At 38.3% G+C, this 13699-nt stretch overlaps 1 protein-coding gene across 7 annotated transcripts in view; it reads left to right on the top strand.

The window, feature by feature from the left end:
* The window catches only part of FER (FER tyrosine kinase), a 477482-nt gene extending 464095 nt beyond the window's left edge, over window positions 1-13387 (top strand). For all 7 annotated transcript variants that reach the window (XM_049857769.1, XM_049857753.1, XM_049857743.1 and 4 more), the window contains 2 exons: window positions 1220-1342; window positions 2234-13387. In XM_049857769.1, coding sequence (XP_049713726.1) covers window positions 1220-1342; window positions 2234-2376 — 266 coding nt within the window. In that variant the 3' untranslated portion in view covers window positions 2377-13387. The remainder of the gene's footprint in view (window positions 1-1219; window positions 1343-2233) is intronic.
* Window positions 13388-13699: the final 312 nt, after the last annotated feature.

The raw sequence follows: 13699 nt of genomic DNA on the forward strand, positions 1-13699 counted from the left end.
CTCTCATTTTAATTTTACTTTTTGCAAGAAAGAGAAAGGGCCATCCTACTTGAAAATAACAAGCCACTTTTAGAGGAGGGCCATTTATAAATACTGAAATGACGGAGTTAAGGCAGGAAGCTACAAGAGGCTTAGAAAATGTAATCATTTAAGAAATCTTTAGCACCACTGAAAATGGAGTTTAGCTATGATAGTATACGCTCTATATGTAAAATTAAAACAAAAGTACAAACATGTTGAGAAAATCTTGGAAATTCTTACCCCTAGGAGTTTGGGAAGGATTTCCTGCCTTCCTTCCTTGATTTCACATCCATCTCCAGAAGGCATTTTTTGTTGGTTTTTATTTATGATTCTCTAAAAAACTATTAAAAAAAAAAAAAAACTAAGAGCTTAGCTCATATAGATCCGTAAAACAGGTGCAACAAGATATTTTGACAAAACAAGGCACCATATAATTTAAAGTTGTTTTTATCAGCCACTTATGTTAATTTCCACTCTATTCAAAACAGAAAATGTATTTTCCGTAAATGAAACTATCAGTGGAGAAAATGAGACCTTCAAGCATGTAAGAATATCTGTAAACAGTGATGAGTAAAAATTTGAAGTTAAAAAACTTTCCTTATTGCTTTAAGTTTGTTTATAATTTTAGTGGAAAGAAAATGATGCAGGCAAAAGAAAAAATTGCAGGGATCCAGATTATTTAATCTCCTAGGCATTGATGTGTGCAAATTTATACATTTGTTTTAAAATTTAAGCCATTCATCCACAGTAAGGCAGGCTTGCATACTGGCTGAATATTTGTTCTTGGTGGGAGGAGAAAGTGAATTGGAAGCTGGTTTGGTTTAACTGGAGCCCTGGTGGCGCAGTGGTTAAGAACATGGCTGCTAACCAAATGTCAGCAGTTGCAATCGACCAGCTGCTCCTTGGAAACCCAGTGGGGCAGTTCTACTCTGTCCTGTAGGGTTGCTATGAGTCAGCATTGACCCAATGGCAACAGGTTTAGTTTTTTGGTTTTGGTTAAACTAGCAACCTGAAGATGTTTCCTTTAATTGGTAATATCACTAAACCTGGAAAATAAAATAGGATCACTAATTACTGAGTTTTTTTTTGTTCAGTTTAAAATATGCTAATACATGACTGACATAGACATATATAACCAGAAAAGTCCTCCCACTTGTCTACTGTGCCTTGCTTGGTTATGGTTGTTGTTTCCCTCCAGGGAGATACAGCTCTGAGAGTGATGCGTGGAGCTTTGGCATTCTCCTCTGGGAGACCTTCAGCTTAGGGGTCTGTCCATACCCTGGAATGACAAATCAGCAAGCGCGAGAGCAGGTGGAAAGAGGTGAGCCAAAGACGTGGGTTAGGAGGATTCACAACCAGCCCTGGGGCAGTGCTGATGCTGTGTCTGACGGCCACACTTCCTGGGGCAGGGGGCGGGGAGCGGGCTGGGGGGTGCGGGAGGCCACCATTTGAGTACCTAAGTAGAGATCAGAAAGAAGAAAGTTTTTGAGAATTTTTTGACCCTTCTGAAGAAACTCTGTGTTTTTCCCAGATTTGAGATGGAATAACTAGGCGATGATAATACTCTAACATGCATTCGTGTAGGGCACAGTCTTAGCTTTCAACAGAAAGAACGCTTCCAACAAAGTGCCAGTGGCCTAGCGCCAGACCTGCCAACAAAATTGTTGTAGAATCGGGTGGAGGAGGCTGACTTTCTGGCTCCCTTCCTTTCTCTCCTTCCGCTCACAGACATCGCACTCTCTAAGGCAAACATGGCACACACACACTACCCAACAACTGCTGCACAACCACCAGACTTTGAATTGAAGACGAGATTTTTCTTAGGCTGTAAAAGAGTACAACTCATATTCATTTATATTTCGCTTTTGAATTAATGTTTATGAAATGCTCATCCTCCTTTCATCTTCAAGAACATAGGTTGTAGAGATGATTTTTTAAAAACTCTGCCCACAGCATCTAAAAGCAACTAAAATGTGTCTTAATCAGACCTTGTGACAAGCAAACAAAAAAAAAAAAGTCTCCTGTGTCCCTGTGGCTTTGTAGTATTAAATTCTGTATCCCTAAAAAAATATATCAGTTTGCCATGAAGTGGATTTTTTGTTTCTATTACACCTACACCATAAGGTGTTAAGGTTTCAAAACTGCACAATGCCCCGTGTGAGCATCTTCTCTCTGTGCTAAATTCTCTGTTCCTCTTCTCTTGGGTCTTCAGGATACCGGATGTCAGCCCCTCAGCACTGTCCAGAGGATATTTTTAAAATAATGCTAAAGTGTTGGGATTATAAACCTGAAAACCGCCCCAAGTTCACTGATCTTCAGAAAGAGCTCACTGCCATCAAGAAGAAAATCTCGTAGTGATGAAAAAGTGCCAACCTCAGCGTCCAGCACTCTGTCTCCCAGCAGGGTAATATTGTTCTCATCAACAATGAGTTCATACCACATTACCTGCAACAGTCTTCTAAGGTTATTTTTTTATTAACTGTTTGGATTTTTTTGTAATATGTTCCACTTTTAAAGAGAGGCAAAGGTAAATGGGTTAAAAAAAAGAAAAAACAGTTCTACCAAGCAAGGGCTTTGTTAGCTAACCACAGCAATCCTGCCATTTCAGGCCATTGTAAATAGAAAAGCACAGACTTTAAATGTGAGGGACAACAGATCCGTCTTTTTCACACCCAGGACTATTGATGTTTCTCAAAGGTTTTCTATGTCAGGCACAGTTCACAGGCTGCCATCCTATGCCACAGACACCTACTCTCTTGGTGCTATAAGCTACGTTGGTACTGCCACACTTGCAGGGCACATTCCAGCCAAAGTTGGCTTTCTTCTCTGCTGAGTCAAGATAATATTTATACACATCTTTTTATATTGGGAATTATTTGGACTACTTAGAGTTTTTCTTTTTTCTTTTTTGCCAAAAATAAGCCTAGTGTAAGCATCATCATACTCTGGCTTTATTAGTAAGGTGGCCATTTCCCTCCTCCTTTGTCCAGGCAACTGCTCCTAAAGGACGCTGTAGAGAGCTTTGACAGCAAGAAGCAGGTTTGAACAGGAAGGTGTTCTGGAGAAAAGAGCAGCTAGAATGGTGATCAAAAGTAGAGAAGAAAAGGAAAATATAAAATCACCCTTCTTATCAGAATATGCCTTTATAAACACACACACACACACACACACTTATCCTTTTTTTATATTCTGAATTCACCAAAAAAGTCCTAAGAAATTTTCAGGAATTCATAGATAGAAACTTCTTAAAGGCAACAAAATGTTCTTTTCAGAGAAACTACAAAGCAGAAGCCCATAGAACTTAACAGTTCCTTCTAGTTAAGTGTCTTCACCTCAAAGGAGGCATCCCAAAATTTAGTTCCCTTCATTTGTATCAGTTTCTCGAGCTGTTGGGATTTCGTGATCTTAGTTCACAAACACACTCGTGTGTACACACACACAACCAAGGAGCATGTCAGGCATGCGTTAAGTAGATGGTTAAGACAACAAGTGAACATCAATGAGGCAAAAAGCAATTACGAGGAGAAAGACATAGGGATAGCCATCCTATTTCCACCCTACCCTGTCATTTACCCTTATATCACTACCTGGAAATTCTCATCATAAGCTGATGGGTATGTGACCACAGTACCAGAAATGTTCAGTGTGGATGACATGTAACACAGAGTTAAAACTAGGATTCTGTTGAGCTGAACCTTAGCTCCATCCAGGGAACTCGCCCCACGTTTTGTATATAGTTGCTTCTCGGGATAAATATGTGTGTAGGAGAGGGTCACGCTCAGGGGTAAACGTGGCCTGGGAGTCTTATAAGTGCTCAGGCATTTGTCCAGATAAACAGCGCCTTAGTGAAGATTTGGTCTACATTCTTTAGAAGAGCTTAAGAGAGAGAAAGTTCCTCCTGCCCTCTCCAGCTGTTTGCTGCCTCTGAATATCAGGGCGCCGAACTCACACCCAGTAGTTTAAAGAGTAAAAAGGATGATACTGAACAGAAAAATGGCTTGTGTTTATCATTTCAATCTCCGTGCAAGTTTTGCGTACATTTAATGATCCAGACTAGGAGCTCTAGTAGTGCAGTGGTAAAGCACTTGGCTGCTAACCAAAGGGTCAGCAGTTCCAACCCACCAGCTGCTCTGCCAGGTCAAAGATGTGGCAGTCTGCTTCCATAAAGATTTACAGCCATGGAAACCCTATGGGGCAGTTCTACTCTGTTCTGTACGGTCACTATGAATCAGAATCGACCTGACGGCAACGGGTTTTGTTTTATTTTTATATTCAGACTAAAATGAAAGCATAATAAACTTGCCCTCAGAAATATTCTGTAACATACAAAGCAACTTCTTTTAATCAGTATGGTTTTCCCTTCTATCAAATGTTAAAAATAAATGAAAATTTCTTTTGATGACACATACTGTGGTAAATCAAAGCTTAGACTCCGGAGTTAAGTGCTGTAGTCTTCAGGCATCTGTCAGCCTTCAAAAGTAAAACTAAGATAGGAGGGAACGTTTCCACCCCTTTGTCAGTATTTCCAAGTGAGTCTTTCTGTTTGTAAGATTCTTTGTCTGTTTAAAGAAAACAACCTTCCATCACTTAGCGACCTCAGTGCTGAGCTCTCAGAAAGAAGAGAGAATGATGGTTTGGGCTTTAATTTTGTGAACAAGACCCAAAGCTTAATCCTTGCATTCTAGTGTGAAAGATGAACATGGCATTGATATTTCGCTCATCCAGGCTGTTAGAATTTACAATTCACATCAAAACGCTGTGCTTAAATTAAAAAAGCTTTTCAAAACATTGTGACATCTGCAGCATTTAAATTCTGTTTTATTCTTTGTCCCAAAGCACACAGTGGTACAGTTCCAGATTAATAACTCGTTGGGCATCTTTCAGGGTCATGTCAGTTATATAGACCATTAAATTTAATATAGGCACATACGTTAAGAAAAAATTATGCAAACTAATTTTTTTACTGTTAATTCTGTTGTGCTTGAAGCATAATTTATTCATCCCTTCTGTCACTGATAATTATTGGGATTATATACTTTAGGAGGCTGATCCATACCCAGAAAGCACAAGTATAAATACTGTTCTGAATTTGCAAGTTGATTTAGGGAAAGGAGGCTTGCAAAATGCAGAAAATACTGTGACTTGTTTAGTAGGAAAACAGTTGTAACCAAAATTGCCACTGGTCTGGATGTAATTAAGTCAGGTCACAAATCTTTGTGTTATTAATGGATTGTTCAAGAGTTGCATATGTCACTTCTGTATAATTCCTCTTATAATTTCTTAAATTGATGAGTACTGGTGGTACAGGACAGGCAGTCTGAGTCTGACCCGCATTTATCTGCCTTCGATCACTAAGAAGCCTTTGTGAGACATATGTAGGTAGTTCATCATTTTTCAAGGACGGAAATCTTTTAATGTCAAATTAACATTTATTACCAACATATGAAGCCTAATGAATTTTGTATTCTGTGTTATCTAAGGTTATTTCCCAAAGCCAACATATTCTTTCTCTTCCAAGGCAATAATAAAGGATTAACAGGTTTTGTTCAAACTTTTAAAAAGAGGCTTTATTTAAGTCATCCTGCTACTAGGTCCCCTGTGAAAGGACTTCTATAATCGTTTCTCTTTTACGTCCCAAATTTAATAGGAACAATAAAGTTTCCCACCCACAATTCATATTTTACCACAGTATTATTGAATCATCTTACAAGTCGAAGAATGTAGACCATGAGCTGACTTGTGTTAGGTATTATATAAGTGCACATTTCACAACTGTTTTTCATTTTTAGAGTTATTTTATTTCAGTTTGAAAAGTGAATGTTTAGTCATCAAAATCATTTTAATTTCCTTTAAGCCATGACATGGTTTTTCTTTCTATATTCATGTTTCAGTTTTGCCATAGGGTTTTATGTTTGGCCAAAACCACTAAAATAACTATTATTTCCCAACGCTGTTATTAGACTGTTTCAAGAAGAAAGCATTTTAGTCATAACGTATGCTTCACACTGAGGACCTTGTAGTGGGATTAAACACAGCAATTTGAATGCATGTCAAGATCATATGTCACTGTTACTCAGAGTTATCTCACTCAGACCACTTTACAATTAATTCTTGTGAGTCATCAGATGTTCTAAGAGTGTACCTCAAACCTTACTAAGTATAACTCTGTGTACACTATTCTGCGGCCACATGTCCTTTGAAGTGGGATTAATTGCTAGTGTTTTCTGAAAAGACGTTTACCTCAGCCCTCTTTTTTTATACACATACTCCCTTTATCACACCACTGAGATTTTAGATGTTTCTTATCAACAGAATTGATTGTCCGTAAGCAGTGTTCTGAGTCAGAAAAAGACTGACTTTTGCATTTAGGAGAGCAGAGGCCTTATGCAAAACAGAACTTAATGCAAAATAAAAGGAGCAACGAAGGCACAGACAACTGAAAAAAACATGTCTTCTTGATATATTGATTTCTTAACTAAATGGAATAAAAAAATCTTATATACAAATGAGTTTATATTACATTTAGAATATACTATTGAGTTAGTATGAAATTTACCATTACAATAAAGGTGGTATCTCTTTTATTATTAACACTGATTTGATTATACATACCGTAATTGTTTTATTAAACATTTAATTTTATTTTGCTCTGTTTTGATTAGTCTCATATCCAGTATGAATACTATATCATTTGGGAGAATCCAGAACTGCATATTCATTTCCACAAAAGAAAATACTCTGATTAAAAAAAGTCACAATTCCAGTTACCAAGATTACCTTCTTGCAGAGATTTTGGTACAGTGTTAGCATGCCATAAAATCTCTTTTAAAAAAAAATACCATAATCCAGAAAATATATAAACTATACATCATAGCCATAATTCAATGTCAGAAAATATTTGGTACTCCTTAAAAACCATCCTACTGCTGCATACTGAGTCCAAGATTAAAATATGAATTGTTAAATATAGGCATTAAGAATCGCTTAGCTGCTTACTAATGACTGACGTTTTGAGGGGTCCAAAAATTCTGCTATAGTAAATTCTTAGTCACTTTAAACTGCACAGAAGTAATACGCGTAGGCTTCAGTATGTCTCTAATCAGATACGTTGCATATGCAAAAGCGAAAGAGGGAAGAACCAGTTATTCTAAAGTAGGATAATGCAGCCCTACAGAGGGCATGGCAAATTAAAATAAAACAAAGACAGGCAATGTCACTAGAAAGCCTGAGGAGAACAGTGACACAAAGCTGGATCCTTCCCTATAAAAAGGGAAAGATTACTGGAGGCAAAAGAAACAAGAAAGGTCACCTGCCAGTGTGTGGGCCTTAGCATGAGCAAACTCAATACCTCGCCTTGCATTGTTAGGTGCCATGGAGTCAATTCCGACTCACAGCAACTCTGTACAACAGAACGAAATACAGCCCGATCTTGTGCCATCCTCACATTCCTCGTTATGCTTGAGCCCATTCTTGCAGCCACTGTGTCAATCCATCTCATTATGGGTCTCCCTCTTTTTCACTAACCCTCTACTTTGCCAAGCATGATGTCCTTCTCCAGGAACTGGTCCCTCCTGATAGCATGTCCAAAGTTTGTGAGATGAAGTCTCACCATCCTTGCTTCTAAGGAGCATTCTGGCTATACTTCTTCCAAGACAGATTTGTTTCTTCTTTTGACAGTCTGTGGTATATTCAGTATTCTTTGCCAACACCATAATTCAAACATCAATTCTTGAGTCTTCCTTATTCCTTGTCCAGCTTTCATATGCATATGAGGTGATTGAAAATACTATGGTTTGGGTCAGGAGCACCTTAGTCCTCAAGGTGACATCTTTGCTTTTTAACACTTTGAAGAGGTCTTTTGTAGCAGGTTTGCCTGATGCAGTATGTCATTTGAGTTCTTGACTGCAACTTCCATGGGCATTGATTGTGGATCCAGGTAAAATTAAATCTTTGACAACTTCAGACTTTTCTCCGTTTATCATGATGTTGCTTATTGGTACAGTTGTGAGGATTTTTGTTTTCTTTATATTGAGGCATAATCCATACTGAAGGCTGTAGTCTTTGATCTTCATCAGTAAGTGCTTCAAGTCCTCTTCACTTTAAGCAAGCAAGGTTATGTCATCTGCTTATGGCAGGTTGTTAATGAGTCCTCCTCCAATCCTGATGCCGAGTTCTTCTTCGTGTAAACCAGCTTGAATTATTTGTTCAGCATACAGATTGAATAAGAATGGTGAAATGATATAACACGGACACACACCTTTCAGATTTTAAACCATGCAATATCCCCTTGTTCTGTACAAACAGCTGCCTCTTGATCTATGTAAAGGTTCCTCATGAATACAATTAAGTGTTCTGGAATTCCATTCTTTGCAATGTTACCCATAATTTGTTACAATTCACACAGTCGAATGCCTTTGCATAGCCAATAAAACAGGTAAACATCTTTCTGGTATTCTCTGCTTTCAGCCAGGGTCCATGTAACATCAGCGATGATATACCTCGTTCCAAGACCTCTTCTGAATCCAGCTTGAATTTCTGGCAGTTCTCTGTCAATATACTGCTGTAACCTTTTTTTTTTCTCTTCATTGTCTTCAGCATAATTTTACTTGCATGTGGTGTTAATAATATTGTTTGATAATTTCCACATTCCATTGGATCACCTTTCTTTGGAATGGGCACAAATAAAGATCTCTTCCAGTTGGTTGGCCACATAACTCTCTTCCAAATTTCTTGGTATAGATAAATGAGGCCTTCTAGCATTGCATTCATTTGTTGAAACATCTCAGTTGATATTTTTTCAGTTCTCGGAGCTTTGTTTTCTCCAGTGCCTTCAGTTCACCTTAGACTCCTTCCTTCAGTACCATCAGTTCTTCTTTATTATATGCTACCTCCTCAAATGATTGAACATTGACCAGTTCTTTTTGGTACAGTGACTTTGTATATTCCTTCCACCTTCTCTTGATGCATCCTGCGTCGTTCAAATTTTGCCCATAGAATCCTTCAGTATTTCAACTCGAGCCTTGAATTTTTTCTTCAGTTCTTTTAGCTTGAGAAATGCTGACTGTGTTCTTCCATTTTGGTTTCCTAATTCCAGATCTTTGTACATTTCATTATAATACTTTGTCTTCTCAAGCCATATTTTGAAATCCATTCAGCTCTTTTATTTCATCATTTCTTCCTTTCATTTTAGCTACTCTGCATTCAAGTGCAAACTTCAAAATGTCTTCGGACATGCATTTTGGTCCTTTTTTTTTTTTTGTCCTTTTAATGACCTTTTGCTTTCTTCATCTATGATGTCTTTAATGTCATCCCACAACTCCTCTGGTCTTCAGTCATTAGTGTTCAATGCATTGAATCTATTCTCGAGATGGTCTCTAAATTCAGGTGGGATATATTCCAGTTTGTAATTTTCTTCAGCATCAACTCAAACTTGCATATGAGCGATTGATAGTCTGTTCCACAGTTGGCCCTGGCCTTGTTCTTCCTGATGATATTGAGCTTCTCCATCATCTCCACAGATGTAGTCCATTTCATTCCTGTGTATTCCATCTGGTGAGGTCCACATGTATAGTTGCCATATATGTTATTGAAAAACAACAGACAAGTGGTGGTCCCTTGCATTAGGAGCAATTTTTTATTCCTAGCTTAGTCTCTACAACATTTTTTAAATGGCATTGAATTGAGTATCAGTCGGATTTTCTTTATGTTCACTTTAATATCAGGAGGTAGCCACTTTTGAATCAGAAGTGTTCCTTCTTTTTCTGTAAGGTATCAGTCATGTTGGTGATTCAGCCCACTCCCCAGCAGAAGGAAGCCGTATAATGGCACACATCTGTCTGGGGTAGCCAACATTGGTGGAAAATTGTCATTAAAGCTCCTGTTTTTTATTTTATTAAGGAAAAAATATCTACACTTACTATATGAAGCAGATTTAGCTTCCCTCCTTGCAAGCAAACTTCTAAGAGACCCAAAACAATATTTGGGACCAACTCTGAAGAGGTTCAATCTTGAGTTTCTAAATAATCTTCCCAAATATGACCAGTGAGACCAGCAACATGCAAGTGTTTTACAAAGAAATAGAATATTCTAAGTGATAATAATGACCCTGGTAGAAGAAATTTATGTTTCCCTCAACTTTCTTCATTGAGAAAGCATTTCTTGAACATCTCTGCCATGTCATGTTTTCCTAGTATTTGTTTTTGGCTTTTGGTTAGTATTTCCTTTTCTTGTAGTTGATTTCTCAATCTTTTGCTTTACCAAAATAAAAAAAGCCTTTATCATCAGCTTGTATTGGATAGTGTCATAATTGGCCTCCACTAAGGAGTTTCTCCTCACGTGCTCAGGAGGCTCCTGTCTTATAGGGAACTCCCAGGCATTCATTTACCAAGGTTGGCTGCACAGTCACTGCATGAGAGGGCCCGTGGTAGATGGAACTTAGCGTATGAAGAGTTGTAGTCTTCGTTGTGGAGAGAGAATGACTAGGTGGCTGATGTGTTAGACGAGTGGCACTATCAGTAGAGGCTCATGGAAGATTTTCCCAGGAAAGAAAAATCACTGTGAGCAGGCATGTCCAGAGAAACAGCATGCTGAAATGCCTCAGTTGACCTTCCCCCAAAGAAATGTTAAACACTAACAATGATTGCTTTGCCTTAAACCCCTGGGCAAGGTTAATACTTCTACTCCACTCTTCTATGCCAATATTTTTGTTGTTGTTATTTCCTTCATACACCTCTTGTTAGTAAATGTCCAAAAGTATTTCCGTTGTGCAAATATGAAGTCTTAAGTTCAAAGCAACCCAGTCTACGTAGACATGTAGACCCCAGAGCACCATTCTGAAGTATCACTCAGGTAAAACATCAGCTCTACTCTGCAGTTCTCCAAAGCAGTGTGCTTCCTAATAAGCCAAACATCACACTTTTCTCCCGTTTACTAAGTACTCCTATGGTGTCAGAATAAACACATTCTAAATGCTATCGAAAGCTGATTCTAAACCAGTTCCTAAGAAGCCAGGTTTTGAACTACAATCATCACAGCTGACAACAGAAACCTCACTTCACCTCTCTGTTGTCAGTTGAAACATCCTTGAGAAAACTATAACCACTTAGGTAATTCATCTAATCACAGGAGATTGTATCTTTTTTGAAAGCATAGGGCAAATGTCAGTATGAAATGTCAGTGTGCTGATCAACACAGGATAAATGTAAAGTATCCATAAAAAAAAAAAAAAAATTTTTTTTAAAGACCTGCATTGGAGCAGCAAATACCTGAGTGTAAATAATGAAGTTGCTTATGAGCCTGAACTCTCATTATTTTCTTCATATAGCTCTTGTCATATAGTACAACATTGGGGTCTTCTTTTGAGTTGCCTAAAGAATCTTTATAAAGAAAAATACTAAATTTCCCCCAGTGGGGCCTCAGATCCGTAAGTGCCCTGGGTCCCCGTTTTTCTTTGGTAGAGGCTGAGAGGGAACCTAGAATCTGGGACTACTGAAATCCTAGGTGAAAGGCCCACCCTGGCAGTATCTTTACCAGCTCATCCATTAATGCTTTTGTCTATTTTTATACACAGAAGTGGTGGGGAGAACCTCTTATATAGGAATTTTCCACTTACAGATAATTTGACTTGATAGAAATAAACTTGCCTGCCTGCCCAGACTGTTGTAAGCAAATACAGAAGGCCACGTGCCCTGAGCCATGCTCAGTATGATGGCGAATGTTTTCTTCCTGACCCAATGAGTACAGTGGTCTTGTGTTTAGACTATAGCATGCTACAGAGGCCTGTCCCTGCCAGTCTGAATTGCTTTGTTTCCACAGCAGTCAGAAGACCAGTTCCAACAGAAGTGGGTTTATTTGCCATAATTGCACCTCAAATGCTAGGCTTTTCACACTTTCAAGGTACAGAATTTTTTTTTTTTTTTTCAAATTCACTATTTGGGGCTTTACCATCAAAGATACTGATTCCATAAGGTTCACTTGATTTTCTGTAACAAGTGTATTTTATTTTCCTATGATTCTAAATCCAACCCTAGGTGTAGTTTCTGAGCATCAAGTCAAAATCAAAGATAAGGATCACTGAGAAGAGGCATCTCGGTTATTTTAAATTCATGGCCAAAGTATCCAAAGACATAACACTCCCTTTCACTTGACTATACGAAAAGTCGCTTACTCAGTTCCATCCTGTGACACAAGCCCGCTCAACATGGACCCACGGCCCTGTTCACTGGCCCTGTCTGTTCCTCACTCTTCATACAGAGTTAGGATTCCTCATGGAAACAGCTTTTCTAGTCAGATAACTATAGATTTTAGTTCATGTTTAAACATATTGCATTAGATGGCCTAACTAAGCAAGGAGAGTGGGGCGGGGGGAAGGGGGGGGCTAGTGGTGTGAACTCTGCCAGCCTTAAGTTGTGATTTTTTTGTGTGCTTTTTTTTGGTTCGGTTTGGCTTCTTTTGGTGCATACCCTAAAAAATTGGAACTCTGAAGTCATACAACTACGTAGGATTAAGAGAAGTCAAGTAAAGACAGGGGAATAAAATCAAGTTACCAGAGTCCCAAGAACACCCTTGACTTCTTCAGGAAATGAGTAAATAGAAAGCAGAGATAAGATAGAAAGTGCAAATGGTACCCTCACCATTTGACTGTGGACGACCCACTGGCTAAGGCACTGCAGTCTCCCGGCACCATCCCACAATGAGCAGTTGTGGGAATGTGATTTTCCTCTTCCCTTTGATAGAAGATAAGTTTGGGATGCTGGGGTGGAGGCAGGGTCTGCCCTTGGCCCCCATGGTATAGCTGTTCCAGCTGCAGGCCTCACTTTGAGCAGAGCACTCCTGTGGTTTACAGATTTTTCTTTTAGTGCCAATATATGGTCAGTTTAATGTCAGGTTAGAGCACCTTTAGTCCTTTTTGCTATTGTTTTGAAATAATATATTTGTGAAGTGGATAAAAGAGACACTGGAAATAGGGTGCTTCTTTCTTCTGAAAAGTTCAAGTGTAAACAAGGCTTTTGGTGGGTTTATCTGGCTTTGTAAACAAGCCTGAAAATGAGTGAGAGCTAAATATATAAAGGAGTTAGCTGTCTGTCTTTTATAATTTTTAACTCAGATCTGTATTTAACACTTATTTATTTGTTAGTTTTTGCATTCAGAAGAAATACACTTTGAACTTTGGCTAACATTGTAGGATGTTTTTAAATGTTTTCTACTTTTTCAAAACATGATTTCATCATTTTTGTAAATGTAGGCCATTTTTAAATTGCCTCCTTTTCTTTCCCAAAAGACCAGTTACCACTTTTGAGTCTGCGGAATCTCTTTTTACTGTATTCTTATAATAAATGTAAAATATTTGTATCAAACTGCCTCATCCTGTTTAATCTTTCCATCGTATTTATATTTGTCTTTCGTTTCCACATAAATACACTCTAAGTAGAAGAAAAGGAAAGAGAGATTTCCATGGTAACTGACCTCCTAGGGATGTAACAGTGCATAAAAGATTATTAGCATTCAATTTCCCTGTAATTAAGCTTATGAGTTCTGATGAGAATGGGTGTGTGCTGCTCACAGTCCAGTCACTGCTTCCTCTGGTTAGAAATCAAAACTGAAGTGTAATTCAAGGCCCATTTCTCCGCATGGATTGGCTGTGTGCTCGTTTTTTTTGTTTCATAACAGGAGAGATTTA

This window comes from Elephas maximus, chromosome 2, assembly GCF_024166365.1.
Source record: "Elephas maximus indicus isolate mEleMax1 chromosome 2, mEleMax1 primary haplotype, whole genome shotgun sequence".
Lineage (NCBI taxonomy): Eukaryota > Metazoa > Chordata > Mammalia > Proboscidea > Elephantidae > Elephas > Elephas maximus.